Consider the following 25,231-nt stretch of genomic DNA (forward strand, 5'->3'; position numbering starts at 1 on the left):
ACACAACCCCATAATCTTCTTTTCGGTCGAGGACAGACAGATAGATTCACATCTGCGTGATTCAAAGGCGAAGAGGCAATCCACACAGCCTGCAGACGTGCGTTTTCTGTAAAGGCATCTGGAGCCTATTAAGGAGCACTGTGCGTGTGCGTGTGTTTCTGCGTTGGAGAGACGAGCTGGTGAAGACTGCTCTCTCTCTCTCTCTCTCTCTCCCTCCCTCCCTCATCACTTGCAATATCCCCTGCCTTGCTCACCCAATAGGATTATGTCGTGCGCGAGGCGTGTGAACGCTTCGAGCTCCCATACGCTGCACATAAATGGCAAAGGAACAGAACATCCACGATACATCATCTCACTGAGGGTCACGGAGGAGTGGCGCAAGACTGCACATCCCATTTCAGAGTGACCGACTTATGAGTGGGTCCTCGGGCAGGGCAGGGGCGATGTGTCCATCAATCACTGCTCGAGGGCGGCATGCACAAATCCACTCAGCGACATGTGAGGAATAAACACGACAACCGGAGATGCGCTCGTAACCTCGGCCGGTGCTCTTCAATGCGACACTGCCCCAAAACACCGTTTATAGAGGGTTTCCGGTATGTGTGTGTTTATCAAGGCATTTTGACCCGCGTGTGTCTAAATTAGACTCACGCGCCTTCAGGGGCCCCAAAGCCCAGATGCGGCAAGTGTTGTATCAAATTGCAATTACCATCAAAACAATTTTTTTTAAAAAAAGGGATGCTTGGGCCTTGCGCCACTAAGGCCCTTCAAATCGTTTCCATTGATATTATACGTGCACATGGTTCATATTTTTGAATCGCATTTGTGTTTGCAGGTTAGCACAAAGTAGGCACGAGGACAGGTGGGTTTGGTTTCTAAGAATACATGAAGAAAAGGCTCCGTGGCTAAAAGGGGCCCGTTAATCCAGACCTGGAGTTTATTCTTTGTTTGCTATAATAATGCTTTCACAAATGCTGTGAATCCATTTAAATAGTGGGTTTTTTCAAGTCTGCAGTAGTAATTTGTTGATAAATACATTCTGGACCAGATTGTCTCGTCCCTGATGAAACAAAGAACTATCAAACAAAGTGAGAGAAACAGCAGGAAAAATTTTTTTCACAATCTGGCAGACCAAAAAATGATTAGATTAGAACTGATGTGTAAAACGTTGGTAGACTACTCATTAACTATTAATACAAAGAGTTTAATAATGGAACTGCTTTAAGTCTATACTTGCCCCAAACTAAGCCTTTACCCGAAAGCAATGCAGTGGCGCCCCCTATTGGCATACAGTCCTCACAGGATCGATAGTATAGATCCTTCATGAGTAGAACAGACTCTTGTCACAGCTTTGGACTTCTGACTCTGGTCAGAGCAGCGCTGACCTTTAGCATTCAGAGGAGCAGATCTAAGCGTGTTCACGATTAGGTGCTGCAGTTGAAATCTTGGTTAAGCTTTCTCCGAGCGGCTCGGACCTTAAAAACTCCGTAAATGCTCTGGAGGAGCTGCTCCACCTTTGAGGATAAACCTTCACTCTCGACTCAAGGTTGAAAAACACTTTGAAGCTTTGAGGACTGCCAATTCTTCAACACTGGAGCAGAAGATGAGCAGCCCATGAGAGGAGACGCCCCAAAGGTCATCAACGATTATAAAGTGGTGTGTGTGTGTGTGTGTGTGCGTGTGTATGCGTGTGTTTCTAAACAATGCACGCTGGCTTCCGGGGACTTTGGGAATGTTGACTTTACCAAGCAAATAAAACTGAGGTAACAGATTGCATCCTGTGACACTGCAGACAGACTGTGCCATAAAAGTACATTGTTCTCGCACTGCATTTTATTCATAATGTCAAACACTGAAGACTGATTATGTGAATTTATCAAGACTTTTAATAGTTCTTTTTGATGTACACACAAGGAACAAAATCATGGCAATCAAAATCTTATGATTTAACATTTTCTTTCTCGGAATTAATTTTTTTACAGCATTTCAAATTAATCGGTCGTCGCCACACACAAAAACAGGCTCAGAATACACAGCCACCTCTGTTGTAATCTTTATAAGCGCTTAGCGTGGGAGCACACATCCTGTAGAGCCGATAAAAAGGGCTTCAGTGTAATGACTCGGTACAAAGGAATCCAATTAATCTGGTCGAGTCTGCAGGTAAAACAGAGACACTGGATGTAGACAGTGTGCTGCACCTATACTTATTACTCAGAAGTTACAAACCATGGCATCATACGTTTAGAGTTATCTCACATGAGCCTTCATCTCAGGTGGCCGTGTTACTGGAGGGGCTGCGAGAGAGAGAGCCAAGTGGGCAAGAGAGCCCGAGTGACTGTCACTGACGCTGGAGGGGAAGCAGCAAATACAAATTCCTCAACACCTGAGGCTCTCTCCGCTTGCCAAATGAACACCAACAAGTCCACACACGCACACGCACGCACACACACACACACACACACACACACACAAATCAAACCATGGAATGACTAAGGAAAAGAGCAGGCAGTGAAGGACTGCTGCTCGTCTCTAAAATGGCCAGATGTTGGTGGCAAAAATAAAGAACTGACAGCAACAAACAGCTTCCATGCACAGTCTGCTCTTATGGATAGCAGAAGATCCAGAGACACTAAAGAAAACTGTAAAAATGACAAAGACAACAATAATGTAGTTTGTAAGTATCTATGTCTTTTCTATGGCCCACAGCCACTTCACACTGGGGAAAGGGTGAGGAAAGTTAAAGCCTTTTTTTCTTGAAAGTACGCCAAATAAATATGCAGACAGTGATTTACCTGCTAATTGCAGACGCTAAAAATAGACTCCAATTTGCAGAGAAGTGAAGCTTGATAATGATTAAAAAGCCTCATGCAGAGAAAACTCACGGGAATACAGCAGTCTGTCCCCTAAAGAACACCGGTCATCACAGAGCGGAGGACCAACAATGTGACGGTGAGCAGCCAGAAAATATATCTTAAGATGATGTTCTGAAACTGAATCTTCTTGTATAAGAAACATACAAAGGGGGGACGGAACATGGCAAACCAGGACCGTGAACCAGGATTTTCTGCAGTCTTCAGAAAGAAAAATCATCCAGTGATGGATCAAAATGGGACTTGGATCATGAAACATCCCAATTTGACATCTGGATTGACAGAGTGCCAACGCAGCAGGAAGTGGCCCTTGCACTGCATTGGGTTGTCATATGGTTGGGGGGGGTGCGGTGACGGAGAGCAAGAGACGGGGCGAGGAGTCTGAGGCCAGCGGCGGGTCGACCTGGGGCGGCGGTCAGTTCTTCAGCACCGACTCGTAGTTCTGGAAAACGCACTGGGAAACCTCTGGAGCTCTGCACTTCAGAGAGATCTGAGGAAGAGAAGAGTCGAATATGACATCACCACTCAGAGAACATGCGTCAACAGCTTCTTCCCTGCCAGTCAGACTGATGGCAAAACTAAACTATTGAAATATGTGTAACAATAACCCAACATTACCTCACTTCACTCATGTGCAATATATATTTTTTATATTTTGCCAACGGTCTTCATCAGGAATGAGCATCGTTATTATATCTTTATAAGCTTGCGGGTACAAATGAGACCAATAAGAAAAGGCCACTTGTTTTGCTTCCCAGGAGACCAAAAAAAAGGTAAAGCATATCTTTATTGAAACAGTTCTTAATTTAGTCTCATCAGACAAAGAGACACAGACAGCAATAGACACAAACACACTAGAGAAAAGAGAGGCAGCCTCTCCGCTCTTTGATGTCGGTCTCAGCTGGAAGCAGGTTTAGGTTTTAAATTAGTTTTTCTTTTCTCCCATCACCAATAATACTGCAGATGATATTTCCTCAGATCCAGAAACACCAGACAGCTGGAGCTTTGGAATAATTATAGGAGGACAGACGGTCATGGCGTTGCACTTATTCAGAATCACTGTCTCCTGTATATATTAATATTTTAAATTGTTTCATTAATTGCAGTCATAACCAGCTGTGCTTTCTCCTATGACAAATGGAGCCCCCAATAAGCCACGCTGCTGTGCTGCATTCGTCTTGCCCCGACAGAGAGAGACAGACACGCACAGGAACACGCACACGCACGGATCTGCCTTTCAGTTTGAGTGGTATAAAAAAATAGCCGGCAGATATTGGCGAGCCGACATGGAAAGACGAACTACGTGCAACAAAAGGTGTCCAGCTGGACTCAAACCAGATCAACGCCAGGATTTTAATTCATTTAACTGAATTTCCCCGTGTTTTCATTCTGTAATCCCTCCTCGGCAGTGCTGAGAAAAACTCATTGTTTTTAAGGGCTTGTTTTTTTCCTGTAGTTTTGGAATGGGATCTAATATAAATACTTTTCAGCGTACAGTGTCTACAGATTGCATTATTGTGAGAACACAGCCACGTTTTTCCTACAACACTAGAATAACAATAGCAGTGACTAGTTAGTAACCAGGGTTCGGTTTTACAGTCAGCGGACACCAGAGAGCTGCAGTGGTACTGCACAGCTCCATAAGTGTTGCCTTTCCCACTCGGGGCTCTTTACTCATGAATACAGCTGCTGGCAACATTTAGGCAGGATGTCAGCATGGGGTAAGAGATGTGAGGAAATGCGGATGCTCTAGCCACTGTGTAGAACCTGCTACTAAGTGAGACAGAAACTGCGGCATTAATGTGTTCATGTTACAGATTGCTGAAAAAAAAAAACACACACATTCGTATCATATTAGCAGTACACGGGCAAGGACCAAACTAATGATGAAGGAGGGTGTAATCCCTGAATGTGTCTGGTACAGACAGAGACGTAATTCATATTTTTAATACAGCTTTGTTTTATATGCCCAAATTAATGAATGTCAAGTATCAAGGTGTTTATACAACTCGAAAAATGGTTGTACTTTTAAGCATTCTCCAATGAGAAACAAACGCATGGATTCACAACTCTGATCATCTAATCCAACGAGCAAGCCAAAAAATACTGCACTCTACGTCTGCATGAACCGGGACCGCGAGACGCTGCAGTTCTGATGCAGCAAAGCAAAGAAAAACAACCGTCCAACGCAGCGTCATGGTTTGATAAAGTGATCTTAATCATAACATTAGAAATACTTAATGGTTTAGGGTTATCCTTCAGCATGTCACCTGTATGCATTATCTAGGGCGGTGCAGTCCGTGTACACTTCAGTGAAACCGATGAAGACACTTTCTTCAACCGGACAAGTTTGTATGATTTCTGTTAATTCAGTTAAATTAATACCTGTCAAATAAAAGTTATTTCATTATATTGTTGAAAAAATTATTTCAAACACAATATTAGCGCAGCCAGCATCACTGGTCAAATAGTTGCCATGGGGACAGGAGATGCCTGCTTCATGTCAAAAAGATATGCTGGTGTCCCAATTTCACAAAGAAAACTATAAAGTATACATGAACTCCAAAGGAAGTCTGTCTCGTTGAATTTGAGAGCTGCTGAAACTTAAAGCTGCTATAATCAATAATTTAGTAACAAGGAATCAAATGACAACGTGAAAGGGGTTGTTGTTGTGTTGAACCTCGAGACCAAATGATACTGTGCGTCTTAAAAATTAAATTACGATTGTTTGTATTTCTGGTCTTCAGAAGCACAATAAAACCCGGAGCGGTTTTACTTCAGGTCTAAAAATAGCTGCTGACAAAAGGCGTCAGCCGCTTGGCTTTAATGTGCCTTGCCAAGATAGCGCAGGGACCTTAGAATACACACCTTAACTTGAAAGTCTTCGCTTCACTTAACAATTTATGATCCATTTAAAAAAAGGCCTTTCCTGCCCTGCTGAGGTTCTCTTTGAACCTTAAAATTGAGGGGAAAAAAACGGGGGAAATATAAAAGCAACAAAGAAAATAAAAGATGCTCACAGAATAGAAAAACGCACTACAAATAATTAAGTACAAAATTAGCTTTCAGTTAATGAATCTCTGACTATGTCAAGGAAATACTCCCAACGTCGTATATTTCAAAACCTCACATACGAGATGAGGCTACACCATGACGTACTAACATAAGGTGAACAGATAAAAACCCCTGAAGAGTTATTGAGCGAGAGCTGGCTGACTGACAAATTGCCGAGTCTATACTAGAAAAACCCAAAACAGTGAGTGCCACCTATAAATAAAAACATGAACTGAAAGCAGACCGAGTGATGGTCAAGGTCACCGTTCTGGACCGTAGTCGTGCCGAATGTCTGAGCCAAACACAATCCATCAAGACCGGAGGCCGGAGAACACAAACAATCACAAATGCTAGCGCCACACTCCACCCCACCAGCGCTCCCCTCCCACTCGTTACTGAACATCAATCTCTGTCACGTCTCTGCTGTGTCATTTGGCTCCCTCCGTGACATGCGGTGATGACAGTATTTTGTTAACTCCATCATACTTATAAAATATAGCAAATCAGGTTCCAATTTGTGCAGAATGGCCGTTCCGACACTGTGTGAATGATGATTAGTGAAGTTATTCGTTGTTTGGATTTTAGTATAGTCTACTCGTGGAAAAAGGTAAAGATGTCTCTATGCTGCTGTTTACCGACCCTTTCTTAAAGAAATGTGATAATAATGTTGTCAACTAATTGTATGTACATATATGTACGGACAACATAATGTATGTTACCATGTCAAACCTTTTATAAGCCTGACATCTATGACAGTTGTTGGCTGTAGGTTTTTAAAACGGCGACCTTTAATAAAACACGAAAGGTCGTCACCGTCAGCCATTTCTTTTGGGGGTAAACAGTAAAACGCAGCAGCAAGAGAACAACAGTGATATGACTGAAAATCAGGAATTCAGCCAATACAAGAGTTACAGTCCTCACCGTGTAGTTTGGGTTTCCTGCCTGCACCCTCAGCTCAGCCAGCACCCAGATGCCATTGGTGAGTTTCATGGACTGGTAGAGCATGTCCTGACCCTCCACTGTGCGCTTGGCTATGGTGAAGATGTTGCTACTCTGCAGTTTGTTGGAGGCGGCATCTGTTGTAGGGGAAAAGACATTTGCACAATGCAGTAAAAAAGTTAATCAATTCTGTACGTAACTGTTCTGAACAAGCTATTGATCATTTTTAGTACTCAGTCACCCCGGGCTATCCCTGCAGCAAAGATACGGTCACTAATTTGAAATCAACTTTTCTCCTCAGCCTCACGGCTGCTTCCCAGTAGGATGTGAAACCCTCCCTCTGTTCATGAAGAAGAAATGTAATCTGTGGGGGGAAATCTCCATTAAGCCGTCATTAGGAATTCTTCTCCCGTTCAGCTGCTCTCACGCTTGTGTAAAACTAAATGATCACTCGTTAATGGGAGACTGCAGCTGATGAGTTCTCATCAAATGCAATTCGCTTCATCAGGATTTGAGATCACCACCATGTTGGGCTATTTCAACATATGAAGAAGCAGCAGGTTATGGCTGCTCTGTGTAGCGGTGCACTCTCCGTTCTCTTTCCAGCTTCCTCACCTGAGTTGAGATGGCAGTCTTTGATCTGAAACTGGGACTCGTTGTCATTAGGAATGTCTTTCCATGTGGCAAGGAACACCTGTCGCTCTGTGGTCAAGGAGACACAATCACCGGATGAGTCCAAAGACAACACACACACACACACACACACACACACACACACACACACACACACACACACACACACACACACACACACACACACACACACACACACACACACACACACACACACACACACACACACACACACACACACACACACACACACACACACACACACACACACACACACACACACACACACACACACACACACACACACACACACACACACACACACACCTTTGTTTATATGAACTATAGATGATAACAGTATTTAGTCTCTAAAATTTCATTTGAAACTGTAAAGTTAAGTTTGCAGTAAAGTTCTTACTACTTTTGTATAAGTATACTTCCTTACATTTTATTAATATGAGAAAATACTCAGTTCTTTCAATTTTTTTATTAACTATTACATAGGAGTATACAAGAATAGGCTTTACCATGCGGTTATTTCATATTGACTTGTTTTATTCTAATTTCCTGAAAACATGCTATATCGAAATACAGGACATTGTTATATGGGATGGAGGACTTTGGTCATATCTCCAGCTCCAGGTGTATGATCTAGGAGAAACTGTGCAGCTCAGAGGCCAGCGAGGACAGTCTCACACACGCATAAACAAACACACACGCAATATCTTTACAATCACAATAATGTGTCCTCGCTGAATGACTGACGTATGTGTGGTGGCATTGACGTCAGCGGGGATTTGAGGCTATTGTGTGAAGAAGTTTAGCCGAGACACTCACCCATCTTCCCATCCTCCACAAACAGCATGCTGATGGGGTACTGGCAGCTGAAGTAGAATACATCAATGTTGTTCTTAACAGCCACCTGCGAGAGTGATGACATCCAAGGAGGAGAAACAATAAGCAGTACATGGGTAATTACTTTTCAAGTGCCCTTCACGGATGGGCACCGCTGGTGGATGGATGCCGTTTAATGAACGAGGGCTACAGCCCTCTTGGAATCTCACTCTCCCACAAACACTCAGCCAACACTACATCAGTGTTCATCACAGGCCTCCCGTCACACGATGCCTGACCGTAAGCATGAAGCTTTTATTTGCCAAAGAATATCAGCAGCCATTACTCACAAGCTAACGTAACGGGTGTGACGGTTAGTGAATTTGTACTGAGTTAAATATTTCAGAAGTAACTATTTCTACAAACGGCCTCCAGAAAGTGCTTCACTGGAGGAATACAATGAATATGGAAACATAGGGTGGTCAAAATAGCTGATGGAAGTAAAAAAAAAAAAAAAAGAAGAAGATGAAGACACAAAGATGACTGACGAGAGAAAAACAAAAATAGCCCATAACAGCAGGTCTATATAAAACAATAAAGAGAACAGAATGACTATGTTAACCTAAGTTCCTCAGAGCTTTGACAGCCCTGGTGCAAAAAGTACAAGGCACTGACACATGAGAACAACTGTGGTACAATGGAGGAACCTGAAGTAACACGGGCAGCCGGTGATATTGATCGGGCCGCTCACAGAGAAGCGTTGTTAGGGGGACAATGAATTCTGCCAGCCGAGAGCTGAAGAATGACTTGTGAATAATTCATCGGGGCATCTTATTCCTGGGTGCAATGCAGGACTGACTAACACTTTGAGAGAGACCCAAACAATTCAAAGCTTAATTCTGTATGTTTGTCAACTAAAATATATGTATTATACGCTATGTCTACGGAAGTCAGAAGCCAAACTAATATGGTACTGCATGACATGATTTTACATATATAAAATCTCATGTGCTGTACAGAGTTAATCTATTAAACACTAGAGGTTCCTACATTCAGTTTGGCCTCTCCTTTAGCACAAAGATAGTTTTAGCTTCTGTCATATAGCTGCTGCCACTATCGCCTTCCCACCTTCCTGCCCATCAAGGTATTGGGTAATGCAGGTAGACTGACATACCAAGTAACCAATCAGAGAGCTAAAATAAGCAGCTACGCAGTGAAGAACTGGAAGTGAGAGCACAATGTTGGTTGACAGCACTTTGTGAACTGCTGATGTATTGACGTTGAGTTAATAAACAACTTGTTCTGAGAACATTTCTCTAGAGTTGTTGCCAGAGACGCAGCACAACTCCAGTCTACTGAGAAATACAGAAAGCTCTCCCTGGAGGAGTTAGGCTTAATCAGCAATGTATGGTCCTGTATGACAAGGGTTGGCACATACGGGCTTTCAATTATATGTAAAAGTCTTTTTGTTTACATTTACAACCAAACCCAATCCAGAATAAAATGGCCTTTTTTAAACATATCACATATTAAGATAATGTTATTTAGCATTTATTATTTTTATTTAAGAGGGACACAGTGTCGCAGTGCGTTATCGCACAGCAAAGAATCAGCTGGTGACGTCATCTGGTAACAAAGCAGATTATCAGTCTAGTTTAGCTCAGCAGGTGACAGATTGATTTTTTTACTTGACATTCTTTGCCATGGTACGAAAGCAGTTATTCAGCCTTCGCCACATTGATGTCTCTAAATGTAACTGCTGTTTCATTACAGAGGGCTGTAGAGTGGGAAGAAACTGCCATGAAACTTGCACCCACATTTACTAAAGAACTTCCTTAAAATGAGATTTGTTTCATTGACTCCGACCACACATCAGTCAGTGGTTAAAAAGAGCACTCAATAATATTCTGAGACCTTTTAAAATCTGAGATCATAATAAAATATAATAAAATGTGTTAATAACATGTTAAAACTGCCAACAGTACCAATCAAAGTTGGGCCCAGAGGCAACAGAGTGAAAAGGTGAGCGGCCGACTGCGGCCCGGAGAAACAAAGGAGCCATGTGTTGTGTGGCCCATAATGACCCCCACCTCAATCATCCCCCTTTCACTCTTATCTTCGCGCTCACAGCCACCGACCTCAATGTTGCCGAGTTAAAAGAACGACGCTGATCAAACACAAGCCAGCCTCTGCCTCTCCTTTTACTTACAACCCTCGACCTTTTTGATGGTTGTTTCATGTTTTATTCACAACAGGGAACTCAAGTGTACCTGAATCAGTGAGGACCCACGGACATACATTCAAAGACACAACTGAATGTCCCAAAGAGATAGTCGGGCCCATGAATATCTCAACCGTTAGTTCAGTAAACTTAAGCCATATAAAGATAAATAAAATTCTATCAATTATTATTAGGAATATAACAGATTGAGCAAGGTAAAGTTTTCATTTATTTAAACAATGAAGTCAACCAATTATTGGCCTAACATTCACCATTATGTTATTGCCAAAAAACGTGTTTTGTGAGGTCACAGTGACCTTTGACCACCACAATTATAATCAGTTCAATCTCGAGTCCAAGTGGACGTTTGTGACAAATTTGAAGAGATCTGTTTGTCCTCGTTAGTAGAGGTCTGCACGCCTCCCTGATAAACCAGAGAAGAGTAACCATCACTCAAAGAAAAGGTCTAAAAGTGCATTATGGGAGTATCAGTCAACCAACACCTGGGAAGGAAGATGGCAATACATGCAAAGCCGGTGTCAGCACGGCAAGAGCAATGACTTTCATGTTTTAAAGATTATGTAAATGTTTAAAAGTTCCCTCATGCAGCATTTAATTAAACATATGCGTAAAGAAATTTAAAACTAGAGTTTGTGATACTTTCATTTTTCAAAGATATTTTTTAAGGATTTTAATGACTTGATTAGATATTCAGGCGCTGCAGTAAGGACTACGCCCGAGAACTTCCAAGTGAGCAACACTTTCATATTTACTGCAAATGTACATCGGCTCAAAATATCAGTTGTCGGTCTCCTTGATTACTAATCATCTGTATCCTATCAGCCCTGAAGAAAACATATTGGTCGACCTCTGCCTCATCTCCCAACTCCGTTTACATGCCAATGCAAACTCTGACCGGGTGCTGTAACAAGGTTGGAGGCCCTTGGGGCCCAGTAGGAAGACATGTTAGGAAGCATACCTTCAGGCATCAGTGTCCTGATAAGGCCAGTGTTGAAACAGTTGACATACATAACCCTGTGCTTCTGGTGTGTTCTTCTAGTCCCGAGTCAGTTAAGAAAAATTGAAGCAGGGATGCAACACTACTGTTCAACCCCCCCCCAAAAGAAAAAATAGAAGTCACGTCAAATTTAGGGGAAATTAATCATGTGATGGTGTTACCTGTAGGTTGTTGAGAGGCTCCATCTTCATGACAGGTCCCACAGTGCTGAGGGGAAGAGCAGCTTCAATACTCTGGTTCGGGCTAAGAGGAGTGAGAATCTGAAGGGGACCAGCCGAAGCGAGACCAAAGCTTCAGAGGAACACCGAGGACAAGGTTAATTATCACAACATGTGTACATGTACAGCAATCTCAGCACATTTCTGAGTAGGTGGCCTTACCTGTTTCTGTTAAACTGGATGGCAAAATCAGTCATGACACTCATAGCTTTATTAGTGAGGTTCATCTCCATTTGGATGACCCCCGCACGGCGGACAAAAGTGCCCGATATCTCCAGACCCTTGGCCTTCATGGCTGGAAGCCAAACCTGAACAGAGATGACATCAGATAGTTGTTTATTGATCCAACCACTGGTGTTACAGCATTCTTTGCAGTACGTTTATTCCCTGCGTATCAAGACTCACTGTTTTCGGGGGGTTGAAGGCTCCCATAGGCATACCAACTCCACCTCCGAGATCAAACAGGTCATCCAGACCGACGCTAACGGGGGCATTGAAAGAGGCTGGCATCACAGCTGGAGGTGCACCAAATCCAGCCCCCATCTGTGGGTTGCAAAGCAACACGTCAATCTAACATATTCAAAATCACCCTGTATCGAGCCACCAAAAGGTCGACAATAACAATAACAAAAGACTTACAGCAGGATTTCCTCCAAGGTCTCCGCCAATCTGGATAGAAGGGGAACAGGCACAAAGAACAATCAGGACGGTGCAACATTAAATAATATTCTGGACGATGGTGAAAGGGTGTGAGAGTCTAAGAAATGTCTTTCCGTGATTAATGACAGCTAGGGGGTTCACACTTTTTTTACCAGTGACAGGAAGAAGGAGGAGACGACAGTACGGGAGAAATTCTCATTTTATGCATCTGACCTTCTGATGCCCACACAAGTCAGAGTGGCTATTGAAATCCAATACGTTTTGTTTAAATGCTACTCAATGAATAGCCAATCATGGTGATGAAAAGGTTGGGGTACAGTGAACAAGACAAAAAGAAATAGTGATTCCACACGATGACAAATGTTTACTACTTCGCATGGAAGACAACATTTGACAAGAAACAAAAAAGGTGAGATTTACTCAAATCTCACCTAAATGGATCGGGAAACATAAACAATGCAACAGGCACAGAGTACTGCTGGGGGGAAACTACTCAGAGGACACAGTGGTACAACAGGGGACAACAGGGGGTTCTAGACTGGTGCTGGCCTTTACTGGTCCAGCGTGGCCCCCTGGACCAACCTCAGTGGGGCTGTAATCTGGGGGCGATGGGGACTGATGTGGGAGCTGAGGTGACTGAGGAGTCTCCGTCCGCAGGGGAATGGGCGGCTGATTGAAACACAATGCAGAGCCCAGAGAATAGAAAAGTGTTGGACTCAAGGATTTAACAGCATGCTTACTCTAGATATCGGAATAACAAAAGATGATAAATGATGACTGAAAATGTCAGATTGATGCATGAGAACGACAGTAAAACAGCAGTGATCAAATCAATCTTCTAAAATAGTCTATAACATTGTCTATAAATGTGGTGCCCTCTCCCTCCATGTAGTTACCGGCTCAGACTCATCCCCCATCTGCAGGTGCAGCATTGAACAAAGAAAGGGAAACAAGGGGGTAAAAGAAGAAACCACCAAAAAGATAGAACAAAATAAAGAAAATAAATACAAAAGATATAAAAACCGCCACTAGGTCCCATTGACATTAAGCCTTTTACTGAAATCAACTACGGTGTGTTTTACCAGCCTTTCAGAACCCGAAAGCTTCTCTCAGTGTTGTGTCGAAGACCTACCAGGCTGTCCAGTCCACCGCCAAGAAGGTCCATAGCACCCATCTGCATCCCAGAAGAGATGGGTGGTGGTCCGGTGGTGGTAGGAGGCGTCAGGTCCAGGTTAAGCAGATCTCCGAGGAGGTCTCCCTGGGATGGGATGACAGCAGGAGGCGCCTCAGTAACTCCAGCAGCAGAACCGTTATCTGGGCTCTCAACACTCTCGCCACTAGTAGAAATAAAACAAGAAAAAAAAGAAAGTAACATTTCAATTTTGCATTTTATCTAATTAATTTGATTACTATTTAGTAGGCAACTCGATATATATATATATATGCGATGAGTTGTATGTGAAGGCAGGAAGGAACACATAAAAACAGCTGCTGTAAAGTGTGTTACTCAGCAGATTCAAAGGAAAACATAATGGTAGAGTCAAGAAGCTAGATCCACTTAAACAAACCCATTTGCCTGCAGTGTTAAAAAAAAGTGCATGACTCACGATCCAAGATTGCCAGGGATTCTCTTGTGCTGAACACCACGGCTACCCTCAACAAACGCACTGGGAGGCTTGTGGTAGACAGAGGCCAGAGTACCAATGTGGCAGATGAGCTCCTCCAGAAGTGTGGGCTCAATCAGATCCGTCTCCTCAGAGATCAGGGGCTTCTCAGCCAGAACCACCTCCTTGGCAGCCACAGGGTCTGTCGAGAGCAGACGCCAGTAGATGTAGCCGCGGTCCCTGAGGTCTGGGTTATCGGAATCCTGGAGAGAGAGAGATGGAGAAACGGAGATGAAGGATAATTATTCATGGAGAACGTTTAATAAATACTTAATGTTAGACTCTTTTTCTGTCTTGGACCCAATAGATTCATGAGTCATCAACTACACTTGTCAGGGTTGCAACTAAATCAAAGAGACCTACATTCATGTATTCAGTATAAAATGTACAACTGCAGATAAAAATAAAATGTGAGGCTCTCAAATGATTTTTAATTCAATGAATACAAATATATTCATATGTCATTAGGTTCTTTTAAAGTTATGAGGCACATTTGTATCTCACCATTTCTGCTTTCTGCCAGCAAAATGTAGTTTGCAATGTTTATTTGTACATTTATTGCTGTACATAAACACATACAACTGGTGTAATACAGCACACACGGTCTGCAATACATCATTATAAAGCATTTAGTTTTCATATTCTAATGTTTGTTTTCATTTTGTAAGTCAACTCGCTACCTAAAGTCATTAAAACACAATTAGTGTAACAGCAGAGTAAGCTTAAACCACTGCGGCAGAAACATAAGGCTCAGATCCATATCACAGTAATCCAGTGTCCCTGGAAGGATTCAGTAAAAGATAACTTTTGGAAAAGATACAAAAAGGAGCAAAGTCAGAAGCCATGTCTGATGAGGACATATTGGACAGCATGGTCAGAGTCGTAGACCATTTGTGAGGATAAAGGCAACATGAAATGTGTGTCTGTTTGTTTCTCACCTGTGTGGCTAGACTTAACACCTGCTGCACCAGCTCCTGGGTCTCGGTGGGCTTTTTCAGGAACAACTTGACGATCGCCGTCAGCAGCTGTAACTGCACCTAGAGGACACAGCGAACACACACAGTGAGTTACAACTGTGTAAAGCTAGTGTGAATGCAATTTTGCCTAAACCCTTTAATGCATGTCAAGTCTTTTAACAATGACCTGTACTGATCCACAACACATAATAAACTCCTTTTAACCATCACGGCTTAGGTTTCCCACGGATGGCGCACTCTGCACAACAGTAAATATCCCAATTACCGGCTTAACCTGCTGTAACCAAACACCACAAAAGGGAACAATTAATGCACGATGCGTTTCCTTCTACCCAGAATATTACTTATCAGAAAAGCCTCTCCAATGCAATAGAGCGTCTGAGACAGATAGAACTACAATTATACCGCCCCGTGGTTGAATGGCTCTGCCAACCAGTCAAGTCAGTTTACATCTCTATATATTTACTAAATGTGTTCACTTCTTTATTTTATCCTTTGGGATATTTGTGTTAAATTGTCATAATTAGCCAATTAATTCTACTATGTACAAAAATGGATTTTATGAGATTGTGACATGTCTCAGCTCCTGAGATATCGTGTCCATGAGAATGTGATGTCAGTACAGACGGACAACCTAAAAACACAGGCGACTATCGCCTGCATAGAGGCATGAAAAGTGTTCCCATTATTCCAGTAACTTCCCATTAAGCACGGTTAGTTTCAGTAAAACTAAGTATATAACTCATCAAGGATTCTTTCGTTTCTCTCACGGTACCACACATTTTGTCAATTAAACAGGAACTATTCTCTGTAGTAGTCGTAGTAGTGCATTTGTGTATGTGACCTCCATTTACAGCAGCCTACCAATTCATTTAATTATTTCAGACACCAAGGTGTGCCGACTACTGTCAACACTAAATGTAAATTATTGGTGCCACTACCATTACGTGCTCAAACACTCTTAAACAAACCTGAGTGCTTTCATCATGGAAACCCTCCAAAAAGCTCTCCAGCAACTCATCAGCGTTGTCAATGCGCTCAGCATACTCTCCCACAATCCAGATCATGGCGGCACGAGCCTCCGGCTCATCCAGGGAGTCCAGGTTTTCACACAGGGTGGCAATAACACTCTCATACCTGGAGGCCACACAAAACAACATCATATGAACTCAATGGTTGCGAATGTATTTGGAGACAAACAAATGCAGCAAATTACTATCATTTACATAAAACTTCATTAGTCATTTAATTGAGGGACAGGAAAAGCTGCTTCCACGTCCAGCTCACAAAGAACAACATTAGCATTACTTTGTGTTCTGGCAGCCTGACAAATGTAAATCCAATATCGCTGTCCTTTTAACTCTGGTCTGAACTTTGGATCTTTCACTAACTAGATGCTCAACCAGTCAATGTTTTCTGCAGTGGTTGAGGCATTTCATTTTACATAACACTTTTATTACCAGATTTGCCTCTGCAGAACAATTTAGTTGATGTCTAATTAACAGAAAAGGCAGAAGTTTGAGTGGGTAGTGACTCGTACAGTTAAAGGCTTGAGCCACGCTGAGCTTGAAACTTTCCTAAGCTGCTACCTTGCAGACTCACGGCTCCACTGTGACGGTCTACTGCCGACTGTGTGGGCGAGGTTTCTGTCTGGCACATGAATCCACTCTGTGGGATCCACAGCAGCAGTCACGCTGCAGCACAATCTGCCTTATCTTCTTCGACCAGGTGCCATGAAGGCCGGGTTCTAAGTGCTGTCTACTACAAACACTCTCGGAGGACAATTGTCTTCCCTGAAAAATAAGCTGAAAACCCTTTTTGTCTGTGTAATGAGCTTTCAGTCTGCGTATTTTAAGACCGAGACATAATAATCTGAGGGTCAGAGGTGGAACAGGAAGGATGTCCGAGTAAACACTGTTGATCAGTGCCTCGTCCGTTTAAAGATTAACAGCAGCCTCACGGCAAAACCCGCAGCCACAAGATCTCAGTCCTGATGAATGTATCATGCATAAGGCGAGCAAGAAAACGGTTACGAGTGAATCTGGATATTGACATGTTAATAAATAATATACAAATGACCACACCGATGCTTTAGAGGGAACCTACTTGTTGGGGTACTTGCGAAAGATGTCCTTGATAACCACAATGGCCTCCTGCACCACATAGTTAACCTTGGTTTGGATGAGGTCCAGCAGTGTGCTGACACAGCGCTCGGCTGATTGCTGATTAATGAAAAGAAAAAGAAAATCAGGTAAATGGAGAATTTAAAAAAAAAACAGTATAGAATAACACATAAAAGGTTGTGTGCATATAATATGCATGAATAATAAACTAGTTCTAAAGTAGTTTGACATTGTGGCATGTACTAGTCAACACATCTAATGAGTAATACACTTTCCAGCCGCACTCTGTGCAGCCGTTCTTCTTTGTTCCTTCCTGCCTTTTAATACCGTATTTTCCGCACTATAGGGCGCACTAGATTATAAGGCGCACTGTCAATGAATGGTCTATTTTCGATCTTTTTTCATATATAAAGCGCACCCGACTATAAGGCGCATTAAGCGTCAAACTTTATTAAACGCGTTCACAATAACTCTCAACATTGTTCAAACGTTAATGAGCGTATTCACAATAACTCCCAACCTTGTTCAGTTGTAACACGTAAAAAAAAACAGTCCGATACCGCTAAATCAAACGTTAGCGTAACTGTGTGGTCTTCTTTACTTGGCGCAGGTCATCTTCTTGCTTCCTCCACTTCCGTACCATTGATTCATTAATGTTGAATTCTCTCGCAGCTGCTCTATTCCCATGTTCTACTGCGTGACTGATAGCCTTGAGTTTGAAGTCTGCGTCGTAAGCGTGTCTCTTGACAGGTGCCATTTCGGGGTCCTTATACACACACACACACACACACACTGTAATATTATGGCAAAGCACAGTATGTATTACTCCGCGACGCTCCTGACTACGGTAGCCGTAAAGGGGCGTTCACACCAACGCGTTGCAAATTTTTCGCGCGTCTGGATCCCATGTAAAGTCAACACAGACGAGTTTGGTTGAAATTCACCGGATGTTGCGATAGACGCGTTTCGAAATTTCGCCAGAGTTGAAATATTTCAACTTCGCAACTCGCCAGCCAATCAGCGTTGAGATGCTCCGCCCGTTGGGCTGCTGCTGCTCTGGTAGCGCTGGAAGCGGAAGTTATCGAGGCGGAGTCGGTGAAACTCCCCGAGCTGTGTGAGCCTACGGGTGATGTTATGAACCCAAACACCAGGGCGTTAGATGTTCTGACGTTTATGGGATGTCCACAACAAGTATAAAGCAGAACTAGTGGTTATTTTGACCGTGGTGGATGGAGGAAATTATAACTGTTTTTACCGAGACAAGCCACAGAGATAAGCCACGCCCCCTTTTCGCAACTGGTTGCGAAAGACACAAATGAACACAACTTGACTGGCGAATAAACTGACGCGAGTAAAGCGTTGTGAATATTCGCAACGCGTTTGGTGTGAACGCACCATAATGCTGCAAGCGGTGCGGCTTTGTAGTTTACCAAAGTCGTACTAAAACATTTTGACAGAGCGCCGTGTACAAAATCGCTTCGAGGTCAGTAAGCACAGCCAGAATTAATCCATATATAAATGCGCTCCGGATTATAAGGCGCACTGTCATTTTTTGAGAAAATTAAAAGGCTCTTAAGTGCGCCTTATAGTGCGGAAAATACGGTACAACTCATTACATCTACTTGCTCTTGATCTCCGGGGAAGAGATGGAGTTATATCAGGAGTTTATTGATAATTAGGCTTACAGTTGATGTGAAAATCACCCGGAACATTGTTTTACAACTGGGACAAAAATATCATTGGATTTTTGCTTTAAAATAATAGCTTATAGGCTTAGAAATATCACACATTATATGATATATTTTGTAACGTAAATTGCTCGAAGTGTTGTGATGAAAGAGCTACCTTGTATTTTTTTTGTTTGTTTTTTTAAACACAAAAACTGTGCCTGACTAGTGGCCTGTTATTATCTGATTGAGTCCAAAGACCAGTACATATAAACAATCATATAGACTAATGCTTTATTGTTGAACAATATAGCTGACAAGGTTTTGACCAACAAAACATCTGGCGACAGTATGACGTCATCTGCACCCACCTCAACTTTGATGGCACAGCGGCCAATGGCTCTGACCGCTTTGCGTACAAAGTCCACATCCACCTCAGTGGCGTACTCCTTAAGCTCAGCCAGGACCTACAGCGAGACAGACACGCAGAGGATTCTGTGACCAATATCTTTGCTTTAGTAAAAGCACCCTTATCAAGGCAGTATTACAGCTGTGGGTGCGTTACCTGGGCGATGTTGGCTTGAGATGCGAGGCGAATCATGATGTCCAGCTTCTCCAGTTTGACATAAATTGGGTCATTGTACTTTACAAAGAAAACCTTCATCTCGTGTTTCAGGATCTCCGGCCTAAAGAGAAAAGAAAAAATCTTGTTATTTGTGTCAATCTGAAATGTATCATACAATTAAGTAAAAAGGAATTTCCGATGAATTGTAGCATGCTACAATAAATGCATCTTTTACTAGGCTTGATATTGCCAAAGTATAAAGAATACTAAAAGAGACCTTTCCGGTTTATCTCCCCATATTTACCGTCTCTGTACGATGAGGTTGATGTTTCTAAGAGCCACATATTGCAGCTCAGGCTCAGCAGAGAGGAGAGTGACGAGTGGAGGTGCGAGCTTCTTAAGCAGGGTGCCATAGTAGTCCAAGTCTTTGGGCAGCATCTCCATGAACTTCATTAAAACTTTAACAGCTGACAACACCACTGCAGAGTTAGCGTGGGAGAGCCGGGGGGTCACACGCTCACAGATGCTAGTAGATGTTGATGGTATTGGGAGAGAGAGCAAAATATTACAGGGTGTATTTGCTAACACTTAAAAAATTAATTAAGCATATAACAATAATACTACAGGGTTTACTGGGTGTATTTGCTAGCAATTTAAAAAAAGATTTAGCACAAGCGGCCGGATAACACGCTCATATAGAGAGCGACTTGAATCTCTGCTCAGGTAGACATTACTTCTCTATATCTTTAGATATCAAATAGTTATTTGCTGCTTGATTGATGTTCAGAATGTTAAATACAGCTACTTTGATGAAAGGCAGTGCTTTCTCTTACCTTTGGGACTCGCGATCATCACGAGGTGTGTAATTGGCTAGGCAGTCAAGAATGAATATCTGTCCCCACTCTGTACACTCATTTAAAGCCGTCAGCAACTTGTTGATGGTTTGAGGGTTCAGGTCCAGTAAATTACTGTTGGGATGAGACTCTGCTATCTCAGACAGCGCTGCCACTGCGTTTGCTACAACCTAAAGACGAAGACAAGCATACAGATACATTTGGAAAGAAAAATAAAGTACCCCTGCTATACTAAGATATAAACAATGGGTCAATGGACTAACAGTATTCTGGCAACATGTACATTTGTATCCAGCAAAGAGCTTATCATTGAAAGGCAGAGCTGGGGCTTGTAGCCTGCTGTGGCACCACCCCGAGAGAGAAATATGGCTGGTTCAACAGCCAGCTAGTAGGCTGCCTGAGGGAGCCGTACCATGGGGTTGGAGTCAGAGATGAGGTCTTTAAGGGTGTCCAGGAAGCCTTGGTCCTCCACCAACTGGGCGTTGATATCATGGAGCTTTGCCACACACACAGCGGCTGTCTTCCTCACATACGGGTCTTCATCCTTCAGACATTTTCTCAGTGGCTCACAGAGGTACTCAGTGATCTTGTCCACACGGATGCAGCCCATTGTGCGAACAGCAAGGGCTCGGATTAGAGGGTTAGGGTCTTCACAGTCCTACATGGATGGTGCAGAGAGGTCACACATTTTTACACAACTTTTTATTTCTTACTACATCATCTGAAAGACCTTTTAAATGCATCCAACATGTGTTTGCATTAGCATTCTGTAAATAATTAAATGATATATTGAGCTGTCACTGAATGAGTAGGTTTAAATTAAACCTTCAAATTAAATTAGTAGTATTTATCCTCCCAATCATACAGTGCTAAGGAAGCATTTCCATAGCCCTGTATTTACATACAGGGCTATGGAAATGCTTGATTAACATGAGGACAGTCTGAAAGCTGGTTCCAACGGTGTCCAAATGGTGGAAGTCTAATAAAATTATAATATTTATGATTACTAATTTACCAGTATTAAAGATGTTCTTTGTACTTGTATTCCTCAAATTAATTTTGTGACAATACGTTGTGCAAGAATTTAAGGATTGCACAAACCTTTGTATAGCATTGTACCAAGCAGGTTATATGTGATATATGATTACAGCACAATAAATAATAATGATAATTGAATATAGTTTTTACATATTCAAGACGGATTGGGCTTTACCTTTACAAAGGTATTAACAGCCATGATAGCCATGTCTGGCTGACTCTTGGCATAGTTCATCAGGTAGAGGTAGACCAGTTTTTTCAGTTCCAGGTTGTCCGTCTGCATGCAGTTCACAACATCTGGGAAGAGAGCACTAAGGGATACACGGTGTTAAGGGATTATGGATTCAAAATGGAGGGGAATTTCTTACAGTGCATTATTTCAGTGTTGATGATTTGGACATCATTTTCCCTGGCTCACCTGACATCCTTGCCAACTGTCATGGATGCAATGACCTTCTTCACAGCCTCCTTCTTCTTCTCTTTCTTATCACTGTTTAGCTCTGCCTTGAGCTCAAAGATCTCCCCTGTACACACGAGAAAAAAAAAAAGTTAACCACATATAATTTATTCCATTAGTGATGTAGGCGCTGGAAAAGAGCACTGCAGCATGACCTTTTTCCAAGCAGTTTCTGATACTGGTGGGTGGTTTTGGTTGTCAGTGGTCTAGGTGCATCAATCCTGATACAGGATTTTAGGGATTTGTTACAGCTCGGTAATAAAAAAAAAAAAAGTGAAGTTAGAGGTAAGCCCTAATCAAATGCTTTCTTAGTGTAGACAGCACAGCTCACTGGGGCTGCTGCTTCTTCTACCATTATTTCCTTCCAATATCAAGAACAAAAAACTGTTCCCAGTGATAAAGATTATCCTATAAAAGCTGCAGCAGGCAGGGCAATTATGCAATATGATCATTTTTTACCTCTCAAAACAAAACTTGGTTTTGAAGTGCTTTGTCACAGGTAGTATGTGACAGTTAGAACACAGCACAACAAATTTAACATCAATTTGATAACATCAAATTCAGCATACCTTTGTGTTATGGTATACATATTGACAACAGAAAAATATCCACATTAATGTCATGAACTGGTGACATGCGGATCATTAGGATAGTAGAGATACCAATCATTTAATTTTTTCACTTTTCAAATTTCAGTGCATCGTGTTACTGAGGTGTTTGTCTGCATGAAATAGACGAGAAAACACACACCATCAGCACACTGTCAATTTTAGGCTTAAATTTGAGTCAACCTCTTGAGTTTCCCAGGCATTGTAAACGACAAATCACTCCCAATCCCCTTTAAGATGTTAACCATAGACTGCCTGCAGCAACATCGGGCAGATACTGAAAGAAATCTGAGCTTATGTCTCAAGCAATCGAACAAACATAAGGAGTCTTTACACTATCACAAATGAGCATCTGTGTGTATTTCCAGAGCCCTGTGTGTGGGCACAAGCTCAGTTTGGGGTCATGAAAAGAGCCACACAAATACAACAGGAGGCACAGCAGGACAGTTAAACCTCTGACAGCTAATGCTCAATATGTCTAATCTGATTTACAATAACCAGAGCGGTTCGGTTCTTGACAATAACGTTGATACAAAGCAGGGTGATGATTTTAAAAACTGTCATTGGCTAGGAATTAGGTATTTGTAATGCAAACATACATCTATACAGCAACAAAGATAACATATGTTACTACATGGTAAATCTATCAGACCTTTCTTGGTAGTGGTGAAGTACTTGGAGTCCGTCATCTTGGATCCAAATTGTCGATTCTCCTGCAAAAGAGAGTTGACTGTGAATCTTTTTCTGAGTGGAAACTTGGAGCGTCACAAGTGCAACAGGAAACGCTAGAAGTGCAAACAGAGGGAAATAAGAGGAATTCCTGTCTTCTCCTGAACAAATGGCAGACACCCATCTGAGAGTAAACTGTGAAACTTGTTAGTCAGCATGTATATGGCCAACGATATCTCTATTACTGAATGTCACTAACTATATGCATTTCCTGTTGGTGATTTCCACTCTTTTGGCAGATCCTCTCACATTTATGCAACAATACTTCCAGCTATAAAATGCGAGCAATAGTGCTCACGTTAAAAAGGCAATGTTTGCTAAGTTTACCCCCCCACCACCAAAAAAGATTACAAATTAAACATTATCCTGCTAAAGGAGAACTAAAACAGGATTTACCTAAATTCCCCTTATATTACTATGCCATTGTTTTGTCAGTGTTGTGAGTATTTTCTGGTTACAGTGATAAAGACAACTTTTGATATTGCTAAGAAGAACTGTGCCACTTTTTTTCCTCGGAGCCAACATGTATTGTTATAAATCTAACGTGTCATCATATTCATAATACTTCATTAACGCACTATAGTCCTCGATGTTGCCTACACTCATTGAAACAGACGTCATCTCAATAAAATTATATTAAAGGCTAATAATTTCATTAACTCGACTGATCTCCTATTACACAACGATGTCCTGACAGCGTTTGTGAAACTTACACAAACAGTGAACAGTGATTAGACACCAAGTCAGAGTCACAATGAAATAAACCGTATGTAACGTTAACATGACATTAACGCAGGGCGGCGACAGATGAGAGCGTTTCGTGTTTATTATTCATCTCCGGCAGCAGTTTCATGATTCATCGAGCTTCATGTCGCGTTAGCTGTCAACACCGGACAGGCTGTTAGCATCAAGCTAACACGAAGCGTCAAACGACAGCGTAGCTAACCAGCTAGTTAGCCGAGTAACGTTACTTTAGTCCGAGAGTTCACATTGCTATCATGTTATACTGACACCAAACTAATAGTACACAATTAAACAGTGTTCAGATTAACAACAGGAGGACTTCACACTGACGTCAGCTGACTTTAAGTTATGACTGCTCACTTCGCCAGCTCGCTAGCATCAAACTAGCATGACGCTAACGTTAGCATAGCAGGCTCGATAGTGTATAATCCTGCTGGAGAACACAACTAAAAATACGTGACAGTTAAGTTAGTTACATTGGTACAGATAGGTCTGCAGTTAACGAGGCTATTCGACCAATTACTCACGCATAACTGATTCGCCCATTCCTGCATGTCTGCAGCAGTTATCTGTATGAAGCTGGTGTCGGACGCTAGCTCTCCGCTGCTGCCTGTCAGTGTCAGCTAGCTAGCTAACGTTACTTCTCTAGCTCGGCTGAGACGTGACCTTCTGGGTAACGGCTTAAGGAAGCCTTTGCCGGGATAGTAAAGCTCTTAATCTTCCGGCCTGGTTTAACACTTACCAAACGAATTAACGTGCCTTCTGGAGTTAAAATTAGAGTCGCCACACAATGAATTTGGAGAGAAAATCTCCACGAACAGCTCACCGTGACAGGCGTAGCAGGGCTGAGATGGCCTTCGTCCCCTCCCACTTCAGTTACTTCCGTCTTTACACAAAATAACGTTTGCAAACACACGAGCGGCGTCAGCTTTCATTCAGAGGAGCTCAACAACTCCTTCAATAATATGTTCTTTTCAGCGCTTTCCAGAAATTGTAGACACTTTTTTATTTTATTTTAAGACGTTATAGGCTACTTAATGTATCCACTGACCTCTAAGAGTTGACGAAATAAATATGAAATGTAACTTGTAAAATCCCTTGTAACATGTAATGTGAGTGCATCCTGATAAAGGAGTCAACAAACATAAAAAGTGGTAACAGCTTAATCGGTTTCCAGTGTATTCTATGCACAGCTAAAGCAAATTATGTAAATAGGTGTTTCTTATATTTTTTCAATGCATTATATCACCGTGTTAAAGCCCCGAGCAACAAGACCTCGATGGGCAGTGTAACAAATGGCATTAATATTAGTATTAGCTTACAGCAAGATATTAATGAAAACTATTGACAAAGTCACG

General features: G+C 42.2%; 1 protein-coding gene across 2 annotated transcripts; it reads right to left on the reverse strand.

Moving 5' to 3' along the window:
- Window positions 1-1,939: 1,939 nt before the first annotated feature.
- ap1b1 (adaptor related protein complex 1 subunit beta 1) lies at window positions 1,940-24,775 on the reverse strand. 2 transcript variants are annotated; one of them, XM_034541188.1, is made up of 22 exons: window positions 24,700-24,775; window positions 23,053-23,113; window positions 21,754-21,859; window positions 21,511-21,646; window positions 20,710-20,955; window positions 20,277-20,467; window positions 19,748-19,969; window positions 19,444-19,564; window positions 19,250-19,345; window positions 17,195-17,310; window positions 16,060-16,225; window positions 15,050-15,148; window positions 14,055-14,314; window positions 13,580-13,784; window positions 12,427-12,456; window positions 12,193-12,330; window positions 11,950-12,095; window positions 11,731-11,860; window positions 8,334-8,418; window positions 7,479-7,565; window positions 6,846-7,000; window positions 1,940-3,360 (listed from the first exon to the last, which is right to left on the reverse strand). In XM_034541188.1, the coding sequence occupies exons 2-22, from the start codon at window positions 23,087-23,089 to the stop codon at window positions 3,286-3,288; spliced, it is 2,847 nt and encodes a 948-aa protein (XP_034397079.1). In that variant the 5' UTR covers window positions 23,090-23,113; window positions 24,700-24,775; the 3' UTR covers window positions 1,940-3,285. The 2 variants fall into 2 exon arrangements, with proteins under 2 accessions (XP_034397079.1, XP_034397078.1); XM_034541187.1 differs by having other exon boundaries at window positions 24,616-24,757.
- Between the last annotated feature and the right edge of the window lie 456 nt (window positions 24,776-25,231).

The sequence above is a fragment of the Cyclopterus lumpus genome, chromosome 9 (genome assembly GCF_009769545.1).
Source record: "Cyclopterus lumpus isolate fCycLum1 chromosome 9, fCycLum1.pri, whole genome shotgun sequence".
Taxonomy (NCBI): domain Eukaryota; kingdom Metazoa; phylum Chordata; class Actinopteri; order Perciformes; family Cyclopteridae; genus Cyclopterus; species Cyclopterus lumpus.

What these genes read in the sequence shown, in the direction of transcription:
- ap1b1 (XM_034541188.1), bottom strand. Translation starts at nt 23,089, where the DNA reads ATGACGGACTCCAAGTACTTCACCACTACCAAGAAAG. An exon ending in TCCATGATGAAAGCACTCAG is followed by an intron (nt 15,149 to 16,059) that starts GTTTGTTTAAGA and finishes TGTGTCCTCTAG; the next exon opens with GTGCAGTTACAGCTGCTGAC. An exon ending in GCGGTGGACTGGACAGCCTG is followed by an intron (nt 12,457 to 13,579) that starts GTAGGTCTTCGA and finishes CCTTCTATCCAG; the next exon opens with ATTGGCGGAGACCTTGGAGG.